We start from the raw sequence: 26,250 nt of genomic DNA, 5'->3' as shown, positions 1-26,250 counted from the left end.
CAAATGGTTGTGTGCAGCAATCAATTATACCCAATGTGCACTATTTTTTTTTGCACTAATTGTTGCAGAGCTATTGTTTGTTTGCATATTCCCAGGAGAGATTGGAATCAAACAAAGACCGCACATGACACCATCATAGAAGGCTAACAACCAGGGCTGTTCATCAGTAGGTATTTTGTGAGCTACCTTCTCAAAGGAACACTGCAAAAGGAATTTTCACATTGCCCTGGTTATAACAAATCCAAAATGTGGCTAATTTGAATATATCACTTCTCTTCACAGTGATAACAAATACATTGGAACTTACCATTGGATGTCTTGCAGAATTAGAGAAAAGCCAGAGGCCATAAGTCAGGGGTCAAGCAGATCCAAGAGTCAGAAGATGGGAGCAGCAGGGTCCAAAGTTAAATTTTGAACTTACTTTGTGTTTTCTTTTTCCTCAAAAAATTCAGTTTCCGCCAACACCCCAAAAACATAGGGGTATGCCAAATGTGAGCTCCTTTGAGGGTCTGTAAGTTACATAAATATATAGGAAGCTGGAAAATGCCAGTCAAATATGTCCAGGTAAAGAAAAAAAACCCACAAAAAAAAGAGAGAAACAAAAACACAAAAAAAGGGAAAAAATAAATTAGTAATCTGCAAGTGTGTGGTATGCCCTAAAGCACTTGATAACACACAGTGCTGGGGCTGAGGGGCAATCTGGGCAAAAATCCCGTGACTCACACCGTCTCTTGTGTTTCACACACACTCTGCATCTTCTCAGGGGGGCTTTTTTTCACTTCATTGGGGGAATTAGTTCAGGGAAATGTCTCTCCCTCAGTCTAATTGAGTTCTCCAAATGGATAGGATCCTGTTGTGCAATTTGGCCAGGGGAATACATTAGGGACTTGTGGACTTGAATCTGGAACTCAAGAAAGGTCATCTGTTGGCTTGTTGGTGTTGTGGTGGTTTTTAGATAGACCACAAATGCATTGTGCATGGTCATCTGCAACAAGAAGAATGTTATTTTTTTGTACCATGCTTTCCTTCTTCTTCTTAATAAATAAGGCGCCAAGACTTGGTCTGATAAGTCCACTGCTCCCATATTTTTATTGTAGGCGACTATGGCCTCTGGCTTTGTACGTTGTTCCGTTCTGGATGTGGCAAGAACTGTGGCCTCAGTATGGATGGTGGATAGCATCATCACCTCCCGCTTGTCGTGGAACTTTAATGCCAGGAGCTCTTCAGATCTGAGTGCGTAGGACTCTCCTCTGCATAGTTTTTTATTTACTACCTGTGGGGGGAGGCCTTTACGGTTTGCTCTCACCGTCCCACATGTGCCAGTCTGGACTGAGAAGAGGAACTTGAACAGTGGCACACTTGTATAAAAGTTGTCCAAGTAGACGTGGTAGCCTTGGTGGAGAAGTGGATTCAGTAGGTCCACCACTATTTTGCCACTGGTGCTAATGTACTCAGGGCACCCAGCTGGCTGCAGAATGGAGTCTTTGCCTTCATAAATTTTAAAAGTGAAGGTATAGCCAGTGCCACTCTCGCATGCCCTATAAATTTTCACCCCACATCTTGCCCTCTTGCTTGGGATGTACTGTTTCATGGAAAGTCTCCCATGAAACGGTACCAGGGATTCGTCCACAGCTATTTCCCGGTGTGGGGTATATACATCCATGAACACTGCACTTAGGTGGGTCAACAGGGGTCTCAATTTAAACAGTCTGTCATGGTCAGGGTCGGTATGATTCACACTTTGCGTGTTGTCATTTAGGTGAAAAAACAACAGCTCAAAACGCTGCCTGCGCATTATTGCTGGATAGAGGGGTGCAGTATGATAAAGGTCCCTGGACCAGTACATTTTTATCTGGGGCTTTGGGGTGATGCTCATGCTGAGCGTGAGGCCTACATAAGCCTTCATTTCAGGCACATTGGTGGGGTGCCATTTTCTGGTGATATAGTTGGTGGGGTGGTCAGCTAAAAATTGTAGTGCAAATAAATTAGTTTGCTCTACTAAATGCTCCCACATTGCCTCTGTCATGAAAAGCTGGAAAATGTCAATTGGTGCCTGATTGACAATGGGCACTGACACACCAGCGGTGGCTGTGAAGGGTGGGATGTTGGGCGCAGCATAATTAGGGGGTTCCCAGGTGCCATTTAACATATGAAGCGGTACCTCCTGCCTGCGTGGTACCTGTGGCTGCCTACCCTGTCTGTGCCTAGCTCCCCCTGGCGCACTGCTGCTAGCAGCAGCGGGGTTGCCCACAGAGCCCTCTGCTGGGTTGCCCACGGAGCCCTCTGCTGGGTTGCCCATGGAGCCCTCTGCTGGGTCACCCACGGAGCCCGAAGCTGGGTCGCCCACGGAGCTCCCTGCTGTGGACAGTCCTGATGGTCCCTCATCAGCGTACTCAGGACTTGGGTCCCTCCTCAAGCGGCGTGATGGCGGCCCTTCGGACTCTGAAGATTCAGATCCTGAACCAGAGCCGGACGAAGGGAGCCAATCACTACCTGACTCATCCTCGCTGCTGCTCTGCTGGAGGATGGCGGCTGCCTCCACCACAGAATAGAGCCTCCTTGCCATTATTTAGAAAGGGATAGATAAAGAAGAAAAATATAAAGCGATAGAAAGATTTTTTTCTTAAAGTGACAGTTTTTTTTTAAAGTTTTATTTTTATTTTATTTTTTTTTATTTTTTTTTGGGGGGGGGGGGGGGGGTGTAGAGGGGGGTTGTAGAGGGGGTAGAGAGGGGGGGGGGAGGACAGTAGAGTATAGATAGTAACAGATAGGAAGAAAAAGATCACAATAGATCAGTGATCAATAGATCTGTAGGGAATAAATGGCCGAGGAGAGGGAGAATCAGGGATTCTGGGCAGTTATGGGGTTAAAAATTCAGGGATGGGGGGCAAATTTTATTAAAAGAAAGTCCTACCAGTTTATCTGTCATTCTGTCTCTCAGCTCCTGTCACCACAGAACAGTGATTGATCTGTGTGACAGGAGCTGAGAGACACAGAGAGGGAAACGTTTTATTTACAAACATTATTAAAGAGAATCTGTACTCTGAAATTCTTACAATAAAAAGCATACCATTCTATTCATTATGTGCTCCTGGTCCCCTCTGTGCTGTTTCTGCCATTCTCTGCTGCAAACCTGGCTTGTAATTGCCAGTTTTAGGCAGTGTTTACAAACAAACTAACCAGCTTCTAATAGGCTCAGCTAAGCAGAGTGTGTTAGTCACACAGAGCCTGCAGGGGGTGTGTACAGCTTCTAGCTAATCACAAGCAGCCCTGCACATTCCAGTCTGACTGCCTCAGCCTGACTGTGCCGACTATAGAGAGAAGATTAGATCATATAACAGAGATAACACAGCTACTGTGCAATTAGGAAAAGCTGCAGTAAGCCAGACCACATTAGAAAAGGCATAGGAACTTATAGCATAGAAGAAATAAAGATAAACAATTTGTTACAGAGTCTCTTTAAGAATTCACATTGTTACTGGATGTAACAATGTGAATTCTTTACCTCCTTTGCTCTGATTGGCTCAGAGGAGCGCTGGCTCCTCTTCACCAAACAGCACGGCTTGTAAGCCGTCGAGGACGAGCACGCACCGCGCGCACCACGCGGCCATGCGCGCGCACACGCGGAAGTGCGCCTGGACGCGGACTCTCGTCCAGATAGGCTTCAGCTGCCGCTGCCTGGACGAGCTTGCTCGTCCATATAGGCTGAAGCGGTTAAATGACTTTTGACTTGCTGTCCCTTATAATATGTAGTAAAAATTGAACAGTTCTGAAAGCTTTTAGACTAGTACAGATATGGCCACTTCTTGACCTCTTTGGCTGAACTTCTCTAGGAATTGAGGATTCAGTATATTCCTGAAGCTTAACCTAGACAAAACTGAGCTCCTGATCTTTCCACCCCATGCTGCTGCACCCCTCCCAGATTTCCACCTGACAATCGATAACACATCCATTCACCCTACCTCCCAGGCCCGCTGTTTGGGTGTCACCTTGGACACTGAACTCTCCTTCATCCCACACATCAAAAACATCACCAGAGCCTGCAATTTCCACCTCTGTAATATCTCCAAGATCCACCCCTACTTAACTCCGGACACGACCAAACTGCTCATCCATGCCCTCATCATCTCCCGCCTTGATTACTATAACTCCCTCCTTTCTGGCCTCCCCTTGAAACGCACTGCCCCCTGCAATCAGTGATGAACGCGGGCCGTGGCTGCAAGACTCATCCATTCTTCGCACCGCTCCGCATCCACATCTCCCCTTTGTGAATCCTTGCACTGGCTCCCTATCCGTTTCAGGATAACTTTCAAGATTCTATGCCTGGCGTATAAATCTGTGCACAAAACCTGCCCTACTTACATCTCGGAGCTTGTTCACAGGTATACACCAGGTCGCCCCCTCCGATCCTCCAACGACCTTCGCCTCACCACCCCACGCATTTCACACTCCCATGCCCGCCTGCAGGATTTCTCAAGAACTGCCCCCACCCCCTGGAACGCCCTTCCACCACCCATCAGACTTGCTCCCTCTTTCAACACATTCAAGCAAGCCCTCAAAACCCACCTCTTTATAATGGCCTACCCACCTCCTACCACACAGTAACTATCTACTGAATATTTAACAGCCCTACCTAGTGTTTCCACCCCACCCTTTAGTTTGTAAGCCTCTGGCAGGGTCCTCCATTCCCTAGTGTAATCTACAGGATCATGTACTCCTGTCCTATGACAGACTGTACTTGTATTACTGGGCCTACCTAACCAGTCCATATTGCATGATCATGTATTTTGTACAATTTGCTTGTATAACTTTGCTCTATGTTGTATAACCTTGTTACGTCTGTCATCCTTGTATCATTGTATATATTTATTGTCCAGCGCTGCGTAATATGTTGGCGCTTTATAAATACAATAAATAATAATAATATTCCATCTCCTCATAGGGAATTTTGTAATATTTCGTGTATCCTTTATAATTAAAGGCATTGCCTACAAAGCTTCAATTCAAATATGTTGGACATCTTCTCCAACTGCTTTTATACTGTTTTGGCAGTGAGTGAGAAATTGCAGTTTAGTGTAAAACACACATACACAACACTACCTGTGTACTGTTTAGTACACAGGATACAGTGTGCGGACAACTAGTGGACAAAAAATAAAAATACAATATAAAATAAAAATACCAAATTAACCACTTGAGGACCACAGTCTTTCTACCACTTAAAGAGAACCTGAACTGAGTAAAAATATTTAAAATAAACACATGAGGTAACTTCAAATGAAAATTACAGAGTTACCTTGCCATCAGTTCCTCTCAGAAGCTCAGCATTTTCTTCTGACATTAATCCCATCCAGTTCTGACAATATTTTGTCAGATCTGAAATATATCAGTTGCTGTCAGTAAAATATCAGTTGCTGTCAGTTATAGCTGAGAGGAAGACGGATGTACCAGGCAATGTCCATGTTTCCCTATGGCTCAAGTGGGCGATGTTACAGTTTAACTGTGTGCTGACCAGAAAGCTGTTATGGGTAATGGCTATTTTCAAAATGGAGGACGGAAAATTCCCTTGATCATAGTGAACAAATAGGACGCAGGACAGGAGAAAGACACTGAGGAGTAGACTACATGAAAGGTAGGTATGACTTGTGTATGCCTATTTTGAATTTTATTTTCAGTACAGGTTTTCTTTAAGGACCAGAGCCTTTTTCTCCATTCAGACCACTGCAGCTTTCACGGTTTGTTGCTCGGTCATAAAACCTACCACCTAAATGAATTTTACCTCCTTTTCTTGTCACTAATACAGCTTTCTTTTGGTGCTATTTGATTGCTGCTGAGAGTTTTAGTTTTTATTATATTCATCAAAAAAGACATGAATTTTGTCAAAAAAAATGACTTTTTTAACTTTCTGTGCTGAGATTTTTCAAATAAAGTAAAATTTTCTATACATTTGAGCGCGAAAGTTATTCTGCTACATGTCTTTGATAAAAAAAAACCATTCAGTGTATATTTATTGGATTGGGTAAAAGTTATAGCGTTTACAAACTATGGTGCCAAAAGTGAATTTTCCCATTTTGAAGCATCTCTGACTTTTCTGACCACCTGTCATGTTTCATGAGGTGCTAAAATTCCAGGATAGTGTAAATACCCCCCAAATGACCCCATTTTGGAAAGAAGACATCCCAAAGTATTCACTGAGAGGCATGGTGAGTTCATAGAAGATTTTATTTTTTGTCACAAGTTAGCTGAAAATGACACTTTGTGACAAAAAAAAAAAAGTTTTCATTTCTTCTAACTTGCGACAAAAAAATGAAATCTGCCACGGACTCACTATGCTCCTCTCTGAATACCTTGAAGGGTCTACTTTCCAAAATGGGGTCATTTGTAAGGTGTGTTTACTGTCCTGGCATTTTGGGAGTGCTAAATTGTAACCACCCCTGTAAAGCCTAAAGGTGCTCATTGGACTTTGGGCCCCTTATCGCAGTTAGGCTGCAAAAAAGTGCCACACATGTGGTATTGCCGTACTCAGGAGAAGTAGTATAATGTGTTTTGGGGTGTATTTTTACACATACCCATGCTGGGTGGGAGAAATCTCTCTGTAAATGACAATTTTTTGATTTTTTTTTACACACAATTGTCCATTTACAGAGATATTTCTCCCACTCAGCATGGGTATGTGTAAAAATACACCCCAAAACACATTATACTACTTCTCCTGAGTACGGCAATACCACATGTGTGGCACTTTTTTGCACCCTAACTGCGCTAAGGGGCCCAAAGTCCAATGAGTACCTTTAGGATTTCACAGGTCATTTTGCGACATTTGGTTTCAAGACTACTCCTCATGGTTTAGGGCCCCTAAAATGCCAGGGCAGTATAGGAACCCCACAAATGTACTCATTTTAGAAAGAAGACACCCCAAGGTATTCCGTTAGGAGTATGGTGAGTTCATAGAAGATTTTATTTTTTGTCACAAGTAAGCGGAAATTGATTGTAATTGTTTTTTTTCACAAAGTGTCATTTTCCGCTAACTTGTGACAAAAAATAAAATCTTCTATGAACTCACCATACTCCTAACAGAATACCTTGGGGTGTCTTATTTCTAAAATGGGGTCATTTGTGGGGTTCCTATACTGCCCTGTCATTTTAGGGGCCCTAAACCATGAGGAGTAGTCCTGAAACCAAATGTCGCAAAATGACTTGTGAAATCCTAAAGGTACTCATTGGACTTTGGGCCCCTTAGCGCACTTAGGGTGCAAAAAATTGCCACACATATGGTACAGCTGTACTCAGGAGAAGTAGTATAATGTGTTTTGTGGTGTATTTTTACACATACCCATGCTGGGTGGGAGAAAAATCTCTGTAAATGACAACTTTTTGATTTTTTTACACACAATTGTCCATTTACAGAGAGATTTCTCCCACCCAGCATGGGTATGTGTAAAAATACACCCCAAAACACATTATACTACTTCTACTGAGTACGTTGATACCACATGTGTGACACTTTTTTGCAGCCTAGGTGCGCTAAGGGGCCCAACGTCCTATTCACAGGTCATTTTGAGGCATTTGTTTTCTAGACTACTCCTCATGGTTTAGGGCCCCTAAAATGCCAGGGCAGTATAGGAACCCCACAAGTGACCCCATTTTAGAAAGAAGACACCCCAAGGTATTCCGTTAGGTGTATGGCGCGTTCATAGAAGATTTTATTTTTTGTCACAAGTTAGTGAAAAATGACACTTTGTGAAAAAACAATAAAAATTTCCGCTAACTTTTGCCAAAAAATAAAATCTTCTATGAACTCGTCATACACCTAACAGAATACCTTAGGGTGTCTTTTTTCTAAAAAGGGGTCATTTGTGGGGTTCCTACACTGCCCTGGCATTTTACGGGCCCAAAACCGTGAGTAGTCTGGAAACCAAATGTCTCAAAATGACTGTTCAAGGGTATAAGCATCTGCAAATTTTGATGTAGCGGCGATCGCGGGGTTAACAACCCGCTGGCGCTTCCGAACGGCCGGCGGGTTGTCGTCGCGAGTGGGCGGAGCCAGTTGCCGGGGGAAGCGCGCGTCATCAATGACGCGATCGCTCCCCCGGCATGCCGAAAGGACGCAACGCCCTTCGGCGTATTGCGGTCCTTTCGGCGTCCACTTTGCCGCCGCCCATCGGCTGTGGGCAGTCGGCAAGTGGTTAAATATACAGTGCTGCCCATAATTATTCGTACTCCTGGAAAATTTTGCCTTAAAGTTACTTTTATTCAGCCAGCAAGTAATTTTTTGACGGGAAATGACATAGGTGTCTCCCAAAAGATAATAAGACGATGTACAACAGGAATTATTGTGGAAAAAAAATTTCTCATCTTTTATCTACATTTGAGAAAAATGTGTCCAGTCCAAAATTATTCATACCCTTCTCAATAATCAATAGAAAAGCCTTTATACAGCAATCAAACGCTTACTATAATTGCAGACCAGCTTTTTGCATGTCTCCACAGGTATTTTTACCCATTCATCTTGAGCAATGAGCTCCAAATCGTTCAGGTTGGAGGGTCTTTTGGCCATCACCCTTATCTTTAGCTCCCTCTGCAGATTCTGAATTGGATTCAAGTCAGGACTCTGGCTGGACCACTCCAAAACGTTAATGTTGTTGTCTGCTAACCATTTCTTCACCACTTTTGCGTGTTTTGGGTCATTGTCATGCAGAAATGTCCACTGGTACCCAAGGCCAAGTTTCTCTGCAGACTGCCTAATGTTGTCATTGAGAATCCTCATGTATTGCTCTTTTTTCATGGTGCCGTTAACTGTGATTAGATTCCCTGGTCTATTGGTTGAAAAACACCCCCAAAGCATTAGGTTCCCACCACCATGTTTGACAGTGGGGATGGTGTTCTTTGGGCTGAAGGCTTCTCCTTTTTTATGCCAAATGAAGGAAATGTCACTTTTGGCTTCCGACCACCTCCTCTGAGATTTTCCACAGTGCGAAATGTCTTGTATTTTTTAATAATACTTTGCACTGTAGTCACTGGAACTTGAAAACATTTAGAAATGGCCTTGTAGCCCTTTCCTGACTTCTGAGCAGCCACAATGCGCTGCCACAGGTCCTCACTGAGCTCCTTTGTTTGTTTTTACCTGTTGAGTTGATGAAAACAGCTGCTCCCAATTAATCAGGGTAATTAGGATGCTTTAGAACAGCTTGGACTATTTAGAATGGTCTAGAAATGTGTATTTTCCCACAGACTGTGACAGTTTGCGAAGGGTATAAATAATTTGGGACTGGACACTTTTTGCTCAAATCTAAATAAAAACTGAGAAATGTTTTTCCCCCCACAATAATGCCTCTTGTACACCATCTTATTATCTTTTGGGAAACACCTGTTATTTACCATCAAAAAAAAATTACTTGCTTGTTGAATAAAGGTAACTTTATGTCAAAATTTGCCAGAGGTATGAATAATTATGGGCAGCACTGTGTGTGTATATATATATATATATATATATATATATATATATATATATATATATATATATATATATATATATATACTTAGTTGCCTTAGGAACTAGGCTTTTTTCTATATGTATGCCTTGAGGGTATATTACTGTTATTTTGCTTATAACAACTTATGATAGACAGCGTGCTGGCTTGCTTGCAATAGTGAGAAGAGCATAGTAGAACTGCAAAGCCCAGCAACTGACTGTGGCCTGTATGCAGTGTGTGTAACCCACACAGACAGATATCAATAACCGATACAGTAGCAAGCTAAGCACAGCTTATGATACACAGTTTGCTGGCTTGCTTGCAATATAGATAGAAGAGTATAGTAGAACTACACAGCCCAGCAATGACTGTGGCCTGTATGCAGTGTGCCCAGTGTCTCCCACACACACACAAAAAAGCAACAACAACAAATAGAACAATATGAGCCTTCAAAGGGGCTTTTGTTTTGGGTGCTTTCAGCAACAAACAGAAGTGCCTAGCTAACTGTCCCTGTCTCTGCAGCAATGTCTCTCCCTTCCACTCACTACAGCAGCAGCACCAGACTGAGGACATAGCCGGCGCTGCTGCATTTTTATAGGGGGGGGGGGAGGTCTGTGGGTGAGTGCAGCCTGATTGGCTTTCATGTGTCTGCTGACTATGTTGTAGGAGGTCAAAGTTTAGCCCAATGACGAGGTATAGGGGGAGGATCGAACCGCCCTATCTGTTCACAACCAGCCGCGGACTCGAAGAGCTGATGTTCGCCAGAAACTGTCCGCCAGCGAACCGTTTGGGCCATCTCTACTGAAGACAAGGACCTGTACTTTTGTACTTTGTACCTGTACCTTACTTGGATACTTCCCCACCCCCATTCAAAATTAACTCTTCTTGGCTGTAAACTCTGTTTATACTGCATGAGGCAGAGAGAGAGGCACACACAAGTACACACAGACCTGCAGCTGATGAGTTCTTTACACTATTTGAAGCTATATATCTGCTTTTTATCATACTGAAGAGATTCCAATCACAGTATTAAAGCAAGTGAAGATTGTTTCTTCACTAGTAATGCCCACAGTGAAAACTCTTCTCTGTAAATGTCATATTTTCTTCACATAATAAATGAAAAGATGAAAAAAAGCCTTTGTATTACTATTTGCTTGTAATTACTGGATATATGTGGCATTTAGAATTTTAGTTAAATTAGATAGTTAATCTTTAAAATATATATAAATTTTTCTGACGCGTGACCCAACCGACCGAGAGACTCAAGAATCCACGTGAGGAGGGGATTTCCTTTCACCTGCAATTATACTGTGGTTGATGGTCTTGCAACCCTTGTTTGTAAATATCAATACCATACCTAACTTTAGCGGAAACCATCACTTCAACTTACTATACCATAAGGGGCTCCTGGTGTCTCCTCCTGAAGGTCTACGGATGCCTCTGGATGTACCACACAACGCTTGTATAGAATATTGCTACCTGCAAGTTGCCACCAAAAGCTTAAAGGAATACTATCGATTCACATATTTTTTTCAATTGACACAGGAATTGTTTGGGAAGTGCAGCTAAGTACTGGTGTATACATTTTAGTAGCAACTTCTTTGTTTACTGTTATAAAAATACATTCAAACTTTACTGACGCCAAAACTGACGGCTGACTGAGCCATGAGGAGAGGGGAAATTCCCCTCACACTTGATCAGTTAACTCTATGGGCCTGATTCACAAAGCGGTGCTAACAGTTAGCACGCTAGTGAAATGCCCTTTATCACGCCTAAACTCAGTTTAGGCATGATAAGTTTAGGTGTGATAAGTTTTTAGGTGTGATAAGTTTAAGCACCAACTGGGTTAGCACCGCAGTGCACAGCTGATCAAAAGTTTTGCGCTAGCAAAGTCTGGTGCACTTTGCATAGAGTTTAATGGCGCTGCTTTGCGTGCGGGACTTTGTGCGCGACCTAAACTTATCTAAACTTATCATGCCTAAACTTATCATGCCTAAACTTATCATGCCTAAACTGAGTTTAGGCATGATAAAATGGTTATCACGCCTAAAGTCTTTAACTGGGTTATCACCGCTTTGTGAATCGAGCCCTATGTGTAGCTCTGTGTGTGACAGAGAAGAGAGCTCCCAGCAGCTCCTGTGTCCTGTGTTTCTGACTGACGTGTCTGAAGAGAGCAAAGGAAATGTAACTGATTGTCACAGCTTTTTCATACTGTTTTTGCTTTCAGAGTTTGATATGTTTGATATTTGCTTTCTGTAGTCTGATATGCAACTCTGGCTGTGCATTGAAGCAGACACCCATTCTGCAATTGATTTGTCCCAATATAGCTAAATCCTACCCTCAATAAATTACAGCTTTTGCCTCTGATATTTAACATGAAAAGTAGGAAAATGTTTACACAGCTACTTAGACATTATTTACACACTGTCATTTTAGAACACTTGGGTATCGATAGTATTCCTTTAAGCAATATATTTTTACAAGGGATAAATAAGCTGTGAGATAGAAAATGTCACATGCCGCCCTGATGACTTGGTTTGAAATCTTTTAATTTCCCTTTCTTCTAATAATGATTTATTTATTTACCTATGAATGGTTCTTATGCCAGTTTTACATATCATCAGAAAATACCTAAATAAGGTAGAATTTCCAATATAAAACAAAATAAAAAATGATGAAAGGTAAAAGAATGGTAGCACTGGCCTTCTTTTTAAGTCTATATTTTCACTTGAGGTTTTTGCTGTAGACTTGATGATTCAGAGTTGAAACATGGTCTTACTTATCTAAGAATTCTCTGAAGACAAATCCCTGTTCTGCTATATCATGTACCTGTTACACCACTCCGCAAGATATTTTACCATCTCTAATTTCTATTTGAACTGTAATCGTCTGACATATGGATGTCAAAGTTCTTGTCCCAGGAGCCTTACAGGTGAAGGGACCATTCTAATGAACCATGCTGTCAGCTGAGTGGTATAGATGATGAGATAACTGAAATCCTGTTACCATAGAAACCTTCAAGGAACATCTATAAATTGGTAAGGAATAAAAGCTATAGAGAGACAGTAGGTTTGGTTGGTAAACAATGCAGCTTTAACACTGGGATTTTAAATTGAGATCTGAGTTGGCTATTCTTCAGTGTTCTGCTTTTTTTGTTTTTGTTTTTTTGTTAAAGTAATGTTTTTAGAAATATTGTAGAAAAACAGAACAGCACATTTATGTGTTCGAGATGATATGGGTCAGTATTTTCAGTATATGTAATAAATATGAAGCTTAATCCGATTTTTGTCTCTTTCCTCCCCAATGTTATTGTACTCCCTCCTAGGTAAAAATATTCCCTTTTTGCAAATTCAGTCCTGTATGTGCAGTGATCTCCTTCACAGTCCATGCCTAACTGCACATGCAGTAGCCCCTGCCACCCCGCCCATTTTTTTCTTTTTTTCAAACAACTCACCTATGGTATTAGCTCTTTAGGTGAAACCCCATTCATTTTCTACAACTCTCCTCTTCCTTATGCAATAATATATATAGATATGTTGCTCTTCTGTTACATTTACTGTATTTTTCGCAATAGAAGATGCTCCATTGTATAAGACGCACGTAGATTTAGAGGGCAAAAATAAGGGAAAAAAACTAAACCTAGGTGCGTCTATAGTGCAGAGGCATCTTAAGGACCTTTTACACCTAAAACTGTCTCTAAGCTACTCTATCTACACTATACTGCCCAGCTACACTACACTAATCCTTGTTGCCCCTACCAATTACACAGTTCACTACACCACACTTCCCTACACTTATCCCTGCTGCCCTACCAATTAAGCTACACAGCAATACACTACGCTACACTTAAACTAAACTACACTAACACTACACTGCACTGAACTACACCACAATTAGCTAAACTACACTTCATGCCCTTAACTACACTACACTACACTGAAGTTTACTCTAATACTATACATGCTCCTGCCGCTGCAATCCTCTCCCCCTGGCTCCAGCTCCTACACGATCCTCTCTGATCCTCCCCTCCTGGCAGTGCTTTTCTGTTGCAGCGATAGGCAGGGTCACTGGCCGCCTACTGTTGTGCAGAACCACCGGGTCTTCCATACCGCCGGCTCCATACACGCTGATCCTGTACACTACTAGTGGCGCACGTATACCGGGGGTCACGCATGATGTCATGCTGACCCCCGGCGCACATGTGCCTCTAGTGTACAGGTTCAGCATGTATGGAGGACCCGGCGTTTCTGCATAGTGGTAGGTGGCCGGTGTTACTGCAACAAAGAGGAGCGCACTGCCAGAAGAAGAGGGTCACGGTGGCAGGAACAGGTATAGTATACCGGTAGCTTCCCTGCGCACTCTGAATAGATATATTCCATATCTTTGGACTATAAAACGCAACCACTTTTCACCCTAAATTTTGGGGGAGAAAATGTGCGTCTTATATTCTGAAAAATACGGTATATCCCAGCATAAAGCAACCCCTCACTAAGGCTACGGTCTATGCGGCCGTTATAGGAATGTAGCCTTATAGCATCATTGTACAATCTGTAGTCAGAGAGTGTTTTCAGACAAATGTGAAATTCCCCCAAATGGCCCAGGGTTAAGGCCGCATCTACACTTAATTAGTTGGTACGCGTTTTTTTCTTCTTCAAAGCAGTGCATTGTGCAAAACTTTTCAGGTGAAACTCAGTAAGTGTGAACTGAGCCATAGGAAAACATGGGCATTACTTTTAAAATCAGTTGTCCTTTCGGTTATAACTGAGAGCAACGGATTAAGTGTAAGCAGGGCGTTATTCATCTGTGTCACGGCCTCCTGCGTTTGTGCTCCATATTCCACCTTCACAGCTTAACTTCTGGTTGTGAAAGCAGAAGCGTTAGATGAAGAGCTGTGTGCAGTGCAGCTACAAGTGGTGGCGGCACAGGTGGATTAAAGAGGCACCTAGTGATACCAAGTAGAATGCAGTAAATTACTCTTGTAAGTTACTCTGTACGCTTCTTATATCTATCAATTCCAGTATATTGGTATGTAGCCCTGGCCCCCCAGTGATAACTAGCCTAGGCTGGTTAGATATGTAAATTTTTCACCCTGAGCACTCTGGGAGATCAGGTATTATTTGCACTGGCTTCAGAACGCTCAGTAAACATTCAGCAGAGATCATCTGACAGGACTAAAGATGTCACCTCCTGTACATACGCACGACAATTGGCTAGAGATGGTTCGCCCAGTTCACCGGCAGACAGTTCCTGGAGAACTTCGGCTGTTCACCATTCACAGTAAATACAATTTTTTTTTGTCAAAAATTCACGTTTGAATTTAACGTTAATAGCAAAGTCCCTGTATGTGCTAGAAACAGGACATTTTTTTTTTCAAAAAGACCTTATAGTTTTGGAAAAAATCGATTTTAAAGTTACGATAGGAAAAAAGTATATATTTAAATGATTTAAATGACAGATAATGTATCAACTTAATGGTAGTGTAAATTTACATTTATCAAAAGAATGAGCAGCAAATTTCATGACGGGGTTTCCAAGGGGTCCATACACACCTTGGAAACCGCGTGGAGGTGGCAATGCTTTGGCTAGGGATCGTTATACAGCTGCACGGTGGCGTAGTGGTTAGCTCTCTCGCCTTGCAGCGCTGGATTCCCCGGTTCGAATCCAAGCCAGGGCACTATCTGCAAAGAGTTTGTATGTTCTCTCCGTGTCTGTGTGGGTTTCCTCAGGGCACTCCGGTTTCCTCCCACATTCCAAAAACATACGGATAAGTTAATTGGCTCCCCCTAAAAATTGGCCCTAGACTACAGTACTTACATAATATAGACATATGGCAATGGTAGGGATTAGATTGTGAGCTCCTTTGAGGGACAGTTAGTGACAATATATATACTGTATATATATATATACTGTACAGCGCTGCATAATATGTCGGCGCTATATAAATACTAAATAATAATAATAATAATATGGCTCTATAAGGATCACTGGCATTTTTACCTAATTTTTGGACCATCTTTTTTTGATCAGAGTGTGGGAAATAGAAAAAAAAATGACGTAGGGGCGAGCCTCTTTAACCCCTTGTCCCCAAAACAAGCCGGGACAACCACAATGCCTAGCCCCGGCCGCATGTGGCTTCGCACCCAGCACTATACCAGCCCGCATGGTCCATAGTATGAATGTCCTATCCATGGACAAGGGACTCTTCCCCACCTCCGGTGCCCCAGGAGGAGGTGGGGACCGATGACACCCTGGAAGGGAAGTTCATTGTAGCATCTGGGAGTCCCCTTTAAGAAGGGGACCCCCAGATACCAGCCCCCTCCCCATTTCCACAAAGGGTTAAATTAAATAAAAACGCAACAAAGAAAAATGTTCTTTATTATTCTTAATTGACAATAAAATAGGGGTTTTTATGCATATGCATTACTAAATTGTTGGATTGTTTCAGTAAATGAGTACTACTGACTTGTTATAAATAAAAATGGCAGCATAGTGGATAGCACTCTAGCTTTGCAGCACGGGTTCCCTGATTCAAATTCCAACCAGGGTACTATCTGCAAAAAGTAGAAAACGACAGGTCTCGACCTGGATTTAAAGGCTATAAAAGCTTGATCCTTTATTGTATCACAACATAGGTACACACAACGTTTCACAAGCCAACAAACATGATTGAACCCCCGTCTGATGTCTACCTAAATGTTATATTTGCCCTACGGTGCCTGTGCATGTAAATATCTCACCTGTCTGGCTGCGCATTGCTAGTGCCCAGCCGCTTCCGCAATCGTGCCCACGTGCTGCCGGCCCACGTGCTGCCGGCGAATAGCATGTAACAGCAATGGAAAGCAGTGAATTTTAGTCTGCATGGATTTTGTGTTGAAGAGTCTATCGCACTCTTCATGGAACTTGTTTGCTTGATATTAGGAGAACCAAAAAAGAGTTGTGTTTGATAAGATTGCTTTGACGAGTTCATATTGTCAAAGCATTTGATTCCTATTACTATGCCCAGATAGAAACCAACAACCTTTGACATTGTCCTTCACATGCAGAGGATAATTAAATATTCTGTGCAGGCTTAATGGAATAGAACCGGGTACTAAATATTGTTTATAGCATTGGTAATTTATTGCTGTAGCTCAGAATATCAACTTGACCTTGTTAAGGTTGTTACCCTTTAACCTCCCTGGCGGTCTATTAAAAACCGCCAGAGGGCAGCAGAGTCGTTTTTTAAATTTTGTTTTTTTTTAAATCATGTAGCGAGCCCAGGGCTCGCTACATGATAGCCGCTGTGCAGCGGCATCCCCCCGCCCTCTTCGATCGCCTCTGGCGATCTCCGATCAGGAAATCCCGTTCAAAGAATGGGATTTCCTGGAGGGCTTCCCCCGTCGCCATGGCGATGGGCGGCATGACATCACCGACGTCATCGACTTCGTGACGTCATTGGGAGTCCCGATCTACCCCTCAGCGCTGCCTGGCACTGATTGGCCAGGCAGCGCACGGGGTCGGGGGGGGGGGGGGGGCGCGGCGAGTGGCGGCGGCTAATCGGCGCGGAGCGGCGGCGATCAGAGTGCACACGCAGCTAGCAAAGTGCTAGCTGCGTGTTGCAAAAAAAAGTGTGCAAATCGGCCCAGCAGGGCCTGAGAAATCCTCCTGCGCGGCATAGCCCGAGCTCAGCTCGGGCTTACAGCCAGGGAGGTTAAACTGGACCTGAAGTCTTGCATAGATCAGAAGGAAAAGATAGAGAAATGCATCCTGTATGTATTTGGAAAACTTTAACCTGTCTAATTTTCCTCATCTGTGACTAATCACAACTGTAATCTGATCTCTCAGCAGTGTCAGCTGGCTGCCTCGGTAAACACAGAATGTTAACAGTATGCCTGCTTCCATGAAAGCAGGAAGTAGACACACTGCATGTCAGGTTCTCCTAGCATTGTGTCAGGCTCACCAGGCATTGTGTCCGTTCTAAACGTCCATCTCCTCACACGCGTGCGAGAGTGGTTGCAACTTTGTATCCTCAGCCGGCCACGTCATGTCCCACGTCACCCGCCGCCTTTGCGTGTGCTCGCACAGATACGCGTGCGCACGCGGATAAAAGTATGCATGCACATGAAAACAAAAACACACATGTGCACACGAGGTTTGAATCTGGCGCCAAATCAACAGCACTATAAAAGGCAGTCTCACCTGTACATCCTTGCTGTCTGTTCTTAGCAACTTTTGTGTCCAGAGATTCTGAGCTATTATCATTACCTGATTTCCTGTTGTGACCCTTCCTGTGACCCTGACTACGCCTGTTGCCTGCCCACTGATCCTGCCCGTGACCTCGACTACACTTATTGCCTGCCACCTGCCTACTGATCCTGCCCGTGACCTCGACTACACCTATTGCCTGCCACCTGCCTACTGATCCTGCCCGTGACTCCAACTACACCTATTGCCTGCCGCCTGCCTACTGATCCTGCCCGTGACCCCGACTACGCCTATTGCCTGCCACCTGCCTACTGATCCTGCCCGTAACCCCGACTACGCCTATTGCCTGCCGCCTGCCTACTGATCCTGCCCGTGACCCCGACTACGCCTATTGCCTGCCGCCTGCCTACTGATCCTGTCTATGAGCCGGCTATGCCTATTGCCTGCCGCCTTCCTACTGATCCTGTCTGTTACCCCGACTACGCCTATTGCTTGCCGCCAGCACTGACCTGTGTCGTTTTTCTCTGATTACGATTATTGTCTCCAGCCTCTGCCTGTATCCATCCTCCGATTGGATCTGTATTGCAGCTTTACCTGTTCTCCTTCATCACCGGTGGGGCAATCCCAGGGGTCGTTACCTGGTGGCCACCAGGCAGCAAAGCAGTCCGTTGCCCACTAGGGGCATTGGCCCATCATCACTTGCAGGGTGCTCTGGTAAAGACCTGTGGCCACTTAGACTCCACGCTCTGGGAGAGCCCAGGCCAACCACCTGTGGCGAGGTCAACAGGTTCTGCTCCTGGAACACCTCACACTGCAGATTTATTGCAGGATTTGCATCATCTGTAACAAAGAAACATTTTTCTTTATAGGTTATTACACTGTTGCATATCTTTTAGAGCAGAGAGGAAGTTCTGAGTTCAGTTATGAGAGAAAAAGTCTGTATGTGGTGATGAAAAGCTTGAGAAGAAGAAAGACAAAAACTGGGGATGTTTCTGCTGTAGTGAATCAGCCTCTAAGCATTAACAGGCCCTTAGTAAAGTTCCTCTTAAAAACATTCACATATCAACCTGTGAAGCTAGAACATGTTGTAAATTTTGTATAAATTGTTCTTATGCATTTGAGGTCCTCATAGTCAGGGTCATAACTAGAAGTCACTGCAAAACTTTGGATGGGCCGTCCTCCTGCCTACTCCTCCCCCTCGCTTTCTGCACAGGTAAACTGAGAACCAATGTGATTCAATTGGCTAGTGCACCCTTGAATGTGCTTTCCCCATGTGGATAAAACAGACTGCTGGGAAGCACTGCAGGCATTTTCTCTATCAATTATATTGGCTTCTGTGATAAAACATGCATGTTTTCAAACATACAGACACACATGGGCCCATATGCAATTCCCTTTTTCATTGGAGTTTTCTCCTGGGTGAAATTTTCACACTTGTCAATAAAATGCCTTTTAAACCACCAGCCAGCAAAAAAATACCTAAAATGATTTTGACAGTACTTTTTCACCTACTTTTTGGTACCTTTTCCATTGAAAAGTGAAAAAGTTATTATAAATTGAAGATAAAAAATTATCTCCTAGGAGAAAACTCAGGAGAAAAAGTGAATTGCATACAGGCCACGGTGTGCAGTAAATGCATACAGAAAACCGACAGATGAGTGTGCTCCCAGCCGCAGCTTATTGCACTAACTCGGTCCATCTCTGCAGACTTCTCCAGCATCACTACAGTACGGTGCACTTGGAGAGGAATAGAAAGGTTGGGGACTTGGCGCTGTACAGAGGTGCCTGCTGCACACTGAATAGGGACTGTCTACAAATCTTTGTTCACAAAACTTTGTATGGTTCATTATCAGTGGCTGAGCTGATGCCGTCATTAGAACAATTGTGCAGAGAATAGGAAGCTTTTTCTCTCCATGCCCTGATTCCTCATACATCGCTACAGGACACAGCACTTGGTGAGGTGTAGGAAGGCTGGGGATAGGACAGCACTGTACACTAGACCCTGCTGAACACTTAGTAGGCACTGTCTACAAATCTTTGTCTGCAAAACTTTGTATGATTCCTTATCAGTGGCTGAGCAGATGCAGTCATTAGAACAACTATGCAGAGAGCAGAAAGGTTTTTTTTCTCCTTCTCCTTAGTAGTCAGTTGCTCAGGATGGGGCACCCTGTGACTTCTGGGCCCCCTGTGGCTGCATCCCTTCCAGGGTCTATTGTTACGCCCCTGCTCATGGTCATGTTTAAATCCTCAATCATCATTCTTCATGTATGAGTGACTGGAAGGAAAATCACCACTGATTTGTTTAGCTATGGTATACTGAGGAGGAGTAAGGCTTCAAGTACTTACCGTCTAAATTTTAAAAGTGGCCACAAGTTCCTTATGCATAGGGATCATCACAAACACTATTTTTTTTTTCACAGGAGTTGTTGCTGTTTGTATTACATTGCCCAGGGATTAGGCTATGTGGCCAGTTCAGATAACTGTGAGGCAATAAAATCTTTATAAAAACCTGTTTAATAGCTGTGGGCATTCTTCCTTGGCACCAGGATAGCAATTTACAGCTTCATTAGTGGATGGTTTAATGCTCTGGGAAAACTGAAAAATTTGTTTTCCAAAAAGGCTGTGAAACTGAAGTCATTAAGGGTTTTAGATATAGAGCTTATTGTTGCTGAAAAGTTAAGATTCAGAAAGTTTAAAATAGTGTAAGAGCTGTTTATGTTAAGTGAGAGAAGGAAGGTATGAGTTTTAATGAACTGATTTACCCGAGTTTTTAAAGATAATACAAGATTATGCCTCCGCCTTTCTCTCTGGGGTCAGTGCAGACAAAGCTTGATATGAAAAGGTTGTTAATTTTTAATTTTAAATGATAATTCTACTCCTAAATCCCATGCAATAACCTCAGGAATGGCTGTTAAATAGCAAATAGTCTTTTGCAAAGGTAACTGGGAGGGAAGTATTAACATATTAACATGGATGTAATTCACAAAGAATGCGATTAATTTAAAAAGCAAAAAAATGTGTAATATTCAGAGCGCACAGTGAGAGTTATACCTGCCGTTTTCCCCTTACTGCTTCCTCTATAGGACCAGTCAGTCATCCTGCTATTAAGTACAGAGTAAAGGTCCAAGAGTGAAGCTAGATGACATTTTGGAGGTGGAGAGGACCCAGAAGGTATTGCAACCGAGTTACTTAAGTAGCATACACATCTAGAAATACTATTACAAGATTGATCTTAGTATCCCCTTCCCCCTTCCAAGCCTCACCAATGGTCATTTTTCTCTGGCCAAGAACGAAGCTGTGGAGATTATTATTAATAATTTATAAAATACCAACATATTCCGTGGTGCTGAACAAACATGGGGTACAAAATAATACAGACAATGGTATAAGCCAGTGTACAAAATATAGAGTTGGTACAAACTCTGCACCACTGTAGGGTCTAACAGTAGGTCCAAGGATTACATCCCAATACTACCTAATTGCAGTCAGGGTGCCATTGTCTAGTCTATCTGCATCCCTCCATCTGTAGGTCTCCCTAGATAATCACTGACCCACTACCAAAAGGATCATGCTTGATAATGTTACAGGCTGCATAATGTTTTCTGCGACTTCTCCATACTCTTTTACATCTTTCACATGTGCTCAAGATGAATCTGCTCTCATTTGTGAAAAATACAGGGTATTAGTGGCAAACCTGCCATAGAATATTTTATGGTGAATGCCAATTGAGTTCCATGTTTCTGGGAAGTGAGCACAGAGCTCAAAAGAGGACTTCCGGCACTCAGGCCACCTACATAAAATCTGGTTCTAAATATTTGGCCAGAAACATTCATACCAGTGACCTGCTGGAAGTCATGTTTGTATGCCTCAGGCAGTGTCCATCCTGTTTCTCATGTTCCTCATATCTGTTTATTTCTGTAGGGTCCAGGTATTATCTCATACTACCAGAAGTGATGCTGACTGTAGCCAAGGGCAAAACTAGTAAAAAAAATAGTGAGAAAATATGAGAAGAGAAAATATCAGTGGCCTCCACCTGTTAAGTCATTTGTGGTTTGGTAGTCATCTCAGGTTCCCTTCTTACCACTTTTCCTTCCTTTGAACAATGGTTACAAGATAGCTCCAGAAATGCTTGCTGAACACCAAGTAAATGAATAAACCCCTGCCAATCTTGCAACAAATGCAGTTTAAAGCTTGAGCAGGGTGCCCACAGACTATAGCTGTGTATGCATCTAAACATAGGATGTCCTGCAATAGATTTTTGGTATGAGTTTGCAGTACTCATAAAACCAGGTGTTTGTAGTTGTATTTACCCATGCAACCCTTCCCTTAGTTTACATAGCATTCAGTCTGGGTAGCTGTCCATAGACTTTACTGTCCCCTCCGGCTTTCTCAAATTTTTTCATTTGTGAATCTTGACCAAACTTTATAAGGCCAAGTTAACTGAGTATTCATTTTTCTAATTCCTTCTAGAGGGCAACTAATGTAAAAATGTATTTATTTGTCTAAGGAACTTTTACGTACAGAAAAACACTGATTAAAATTGTTGCCCATGAACTAAGGAACAGTGGTGCTCACCGCCAGGTCGTGATCACGCTTACGCGTGGATTCACGACCATTTTGACGCATTCCGCCTCGGACACGAAAATCCGTGAATAGATTTTCAACCACGAAAATCTACTTCGGCTTCGCGTGAATGCGGACAGAAATCCGCATTCACGCTCGTGAAACCCGGTGCTGAAGTCGTGGTTTGCGGAAATGCATCAAACTATGCGGAAGTGACACATTGCAGGCCAATCAGAGTGCCCCAGCCAGGCCCTAGCAACCAATCACAGGAGGGGAGCTATGCCCTCCCCTCCTGAATATAAAGCGGCGGCCATGATGGAAAAGCTCTGTCGTTGCTAGACTGTGGTGCTGAGAGGATTATCTCCAGGCCATTGTTGTTTGAGCAAGTACATTTATTGTGTTAAAAACAAAGCGTTTTTTTTGCTAACACTGCTCTTATACTGTACACAGTTAGCTAGTCAGTGAGTGATTGCTGTAGTTAGTTGTAGTCAGTGTAGTGTAGTGGGAGTGTGGGAGTCTAGTAATTATTTAACTGTGTGTAGCGCTGTGCAGGCAGGTTCAGTGCTGCAGTGTAGTGAGAGTGGGGATTATCTGTGTGTAGAGTGCAGGCAGGCAGGTTAGTGCAGCTGCAGTGTTCACTTGTATATTCCAGTGACAGTTATACACTTGTACTATTTGCAGGCAGCCAGTCACACCGCCGGCGCCGCCACTCTCTGCCAGCGCTGTTCAATAATTCTGTCAGTGACCTTGTGCCGTGCCCAGTGCCCACTGCTCGCTCGCTCGCTGGCATATGAGCATCTCATTACACAGTGTGACATCCTTGTGTGCCCACTGCATCCTTCAGTGACCTAGTTGTATATCCAGTGCCCACTGCTGTGCCCACTGCATCCTTCAGTGACCTTGTACTGTGACCACTGCATCCTTCAGTGACCTAGTTGTATATCCAGTGGCCACTGCTGTGCCCACTGCATCCTTCAGTGACCTTGTACTGTGGCCACTGCATCCTTCAGTGACCTAGTTGTATATCCAGTGCCCACTGCTGTGCCCACTGCATCCTTCAGTGACCTTGTACTGTGCCCACTGCATCCTTCAGTGACCTTGTACTGTGCCCACTGCATCCTTCAGTGACCTTGTACTGTTCCCACTGCATCCTTCAGTGACCTAGTTGTATATCTAGTGCCCACTGCTGTGCCCACTGCATCCTTCAGTGACCTTGTACTGTGGCCACTGCATCCTTCAGTGACCTAGTTGTATATCAAGTGCCCACTGCTGTGCCCACTGCATCCTTCAGTGACCTTGTACTGTGCCCACTGCATCCTTCAGTGACCTTGTACTGTGCCCACTGCATCCTTCAGTGACCTTGTACTGTGGCCACTGCATCCTTCAGTGACCTAGTTGTATATCCAGTGCCCACTGCTGTGCCCACTGCATCCTTCAGTGACCTTGTACTGTGGCCACTGCATCCTTCAGTGACCTTGTACTGTGCCCACTGCATCCTTCAGTGACCTAGTTGTATATCCAGTGCCCACTGCTGTGCCCACTGCATCCTTCAGTGACCTTGTACTGTGCCCACTGCATCCTTCAGTGATCTTGTACTGTGCCCACTGCATCCTTCAGTGACCTTGTACTGTGCCCACTGCATCCTTCAGTGACCTAGTTGTATATCCAGTGCCCACTGCTGTGCCCACTGCATCCTTCAGTGACCTTGTACTGTGCCCACTGCATCCTTCAGTGACCTAGTTGTATATCCAGTGCCCACTGCTGTGCCCACTGCTGTGCCCACTGCATCCTTCAGTGACCTTGTACTGTGGCCACTGCATCCTTCAGTGACCTTGTACTGTGCCCACTGCATCCTTCAGTGACCTTGTACTGTGCCCACTGCATCCAGTGATTCATTGCTAGCAACATGTCTGGCAGGGTTTCGCGGGGTGAGAGGAAAGGGAGTTCAATTGCCTCAGCCACTTCTGGGACTGCTCCACGTCCAGGGAGAGGACGCCCAGCTGTACGTGGTCGTGATGCAGCAGAAAAGGGGGCAGCAAAGCCTGGGCCGAGTCAGCGGACGCCATTGTCCAAATATTTTAAAGTTTCTGGTCCCCGTGTGGTGGTTGATCAAATGGAACCTGACGTACTCATGGACATCATGACTTCCTCCCAGACCTCTACTGTGAGCACCACTCCAAGCAGTAGCAGCAGCAGCCAACATCCCACGCTTGTTGTGACATCCACCCCAGCACCCACTGGTCAGCAGCCCTCCCAGGATGACAGCGTTCTGTCCCTCAGTCCGGCATCTGGGAACCTGCTGATGCAAGAAGCTCAGGACTTACTGGGGACTGATGTGGCAGAGATTGAGATCGGGCCACAATCACAAGCGTTGTTGAGTTCTGGTGATGAAGAAGAGGGGTCTGTGTCTGGGGATGTAGGGACAGAAGAGGAGGCGGGGGAGTCAGAGGAAGAGCTGGATTATGATGATGCTGCTGATGATGACGACGTTGTGGACCCTAACTATGTGCAGCCTGCTGAGTCCGTGGAAGAATGGTCAGAGCAGGATGACGAGTCACCTCGGCCTAGGCAAGGATATCGCCATATGTCAGGCAGGGGCAGGGGCATCGGCAGCAGTGGGCGTGGAGGAAGTAGACAGGACACTGCTTCAGCCGGCACCACCACCATGCAACCCCCGGCAACTACTACCACACATTGCTCCGCTGCACCCTCTGCTAGTGGGGGCCGCAGTAAATTAAAGTCACCAGTGTGGGATTGCTTTGAGGAATGTACTGATGACAAAAGGTATGCGGTGTGCAGGTTATGCAGCAAAAGATTGAGCCGTGAAAAAAGTCTGAGCAAGATGGGTACCTCATCCCTCCAGGGCCACCTGAGAAGCCGCCACTGCCGCGAGTATGCGGACTTTAAGAGGAAGCAGGCACTGCTGGCAGGGGTTCCTGAGAGCAGAAGGCCCACCAGCGCAGCAGCATCCTCCCTCCCTCAGGGTCGTGAATTCCCCACAGCAGCAGCAGTAGTAGCACGCAAGCGCTCTTCCACCTCGGCTGCTCAGGACACAGACATTGAGGCTGGCAGCCAGTGTTCGTCTCTCTCCTCTGTCTCCCCTGCATCCCAGCGTCGTCAGACCCTGCTGAGCGACACCTTTCAGGGTCTGACCAAGCCTCTGCCTCCAAGCCACAGGCGGATCCGCAAACTAAATGGCTTGCTGGCCCGGGCCATGGCATCACAGCTGCTTCCCTACTCCCTGGTGCAGGAGGGGAGCGCCATGCGGACGCTGCTCCAATTTGGCATCCCCGAGTGGTAAGTCCCCAGTCGCCACTATTTCAGCAGGAGCGCGATCCCAGCACTCCACAAGTTTGCGGTGGAAAACGTGGCCCGTTCCCTGGACTACTCTGTGGGCAAGCGGGTCCACGTGACCATGGACTCATGGAGTAGCAGATTTGGGACAGGTCGCTACCTGTCCTTTACGGCCCACTGGGTGACACTGATGGAAGGGAGGGAGGACAAGAGCGCATTAGCCCAGCTAGTGGTGCCATTACGCGGGATCAGGGGGGATGCAGAAGGGTCCTGTCACGACACTCCCTCAGCACCCGGAAAGCAAGCCTGCCTCGGCAGCAGCAGCGCCAAGCCTCGGCACTGCCAAGCCCTTTTAAAATTGGTGACCCTGGGGAAGGAGAGGCTTATGGTCACCAACGTCCTGGCCGCCCTCAGGAAGCAGGAGCGGAGGTGGCTGACCCCCAGAGGCCTGGAAGTGGGGTATGTGGCAGCCGATAACGGGGCCAACCTGGTGGCAGCAGTGCAGCAGGGAAACCTCCAGCACATCCCCTGCTTGGCCCACGTGCTCAATCTTGTGGTGCAGCGCTTCTTGCGCACCTACCAGGGGATGAGCGAGCTGCTGCAGGATGCCCGGGCGGTGGTACGCTTTTTCCGCCTGTCAGCCACTGCCTCTGCACTCTTGTCCACCTTACAGCAGCAGTATGGAAGGCCACAACACCGGATGATCATCGACATGCCAGTTCGCTGGAATTCGACT

At 44.8% G+C, this 26,250-nt stretch overlaps 1 protein-coding gene across 1 annotated transcript; it reads right to left on the bottom strand.

Annotated features, from left to right (window-relative positions):
* Nucleotides 1–775: 775 nt before the first annotated feature.
* Nucleotides 776–2,566, bottom strand: LOC137522152 (piggyBac transposable element-derived protein 4-like). The gene has a single exon (XM_068242183.1). The coding sequence runs from the start codon at nucleotides 2,564–2,566 to the stop codon at nucleotides 776–778; it is 1,791 nt and encodes a 596-aa protein (XP_068098284.1).
* Between the last annotated feature and the right edge of the window lie 23,684 nt (nucleotides 2,567–26,250).

Source organism: Hyperolius riggenbachi, chromosome 6 (assembly GCF_040937935.1).
Source record: "Hyperolius riggenbachi isolate aHypRig1 chromosome 6, aHypRig1.pri, whole genome shotgun sequence".
NCBI classification, from domain to species: Eukaryota; Metazoa; Chordata; class Amphibia; order Anura; family Hyperoliidae; genus Hyperolius; species Hyperolius riggenbachi.
The sequence above is the reverse complement of the archived record's forward strand: the minus strand, read 5'-3'. Positions and strand labels throughout refer to the sequence as shown.

Bases quoted from the DNA above. Each gene is read 5' to 3' on its own strand.
- LOC137522152 (XM_068242183.1), bottom strand. From the start codon at position 2,566: ATGGCAAGGAGGCTCTATTCTGTGGTGGAGGCAGCCGCCATCCTCCAG.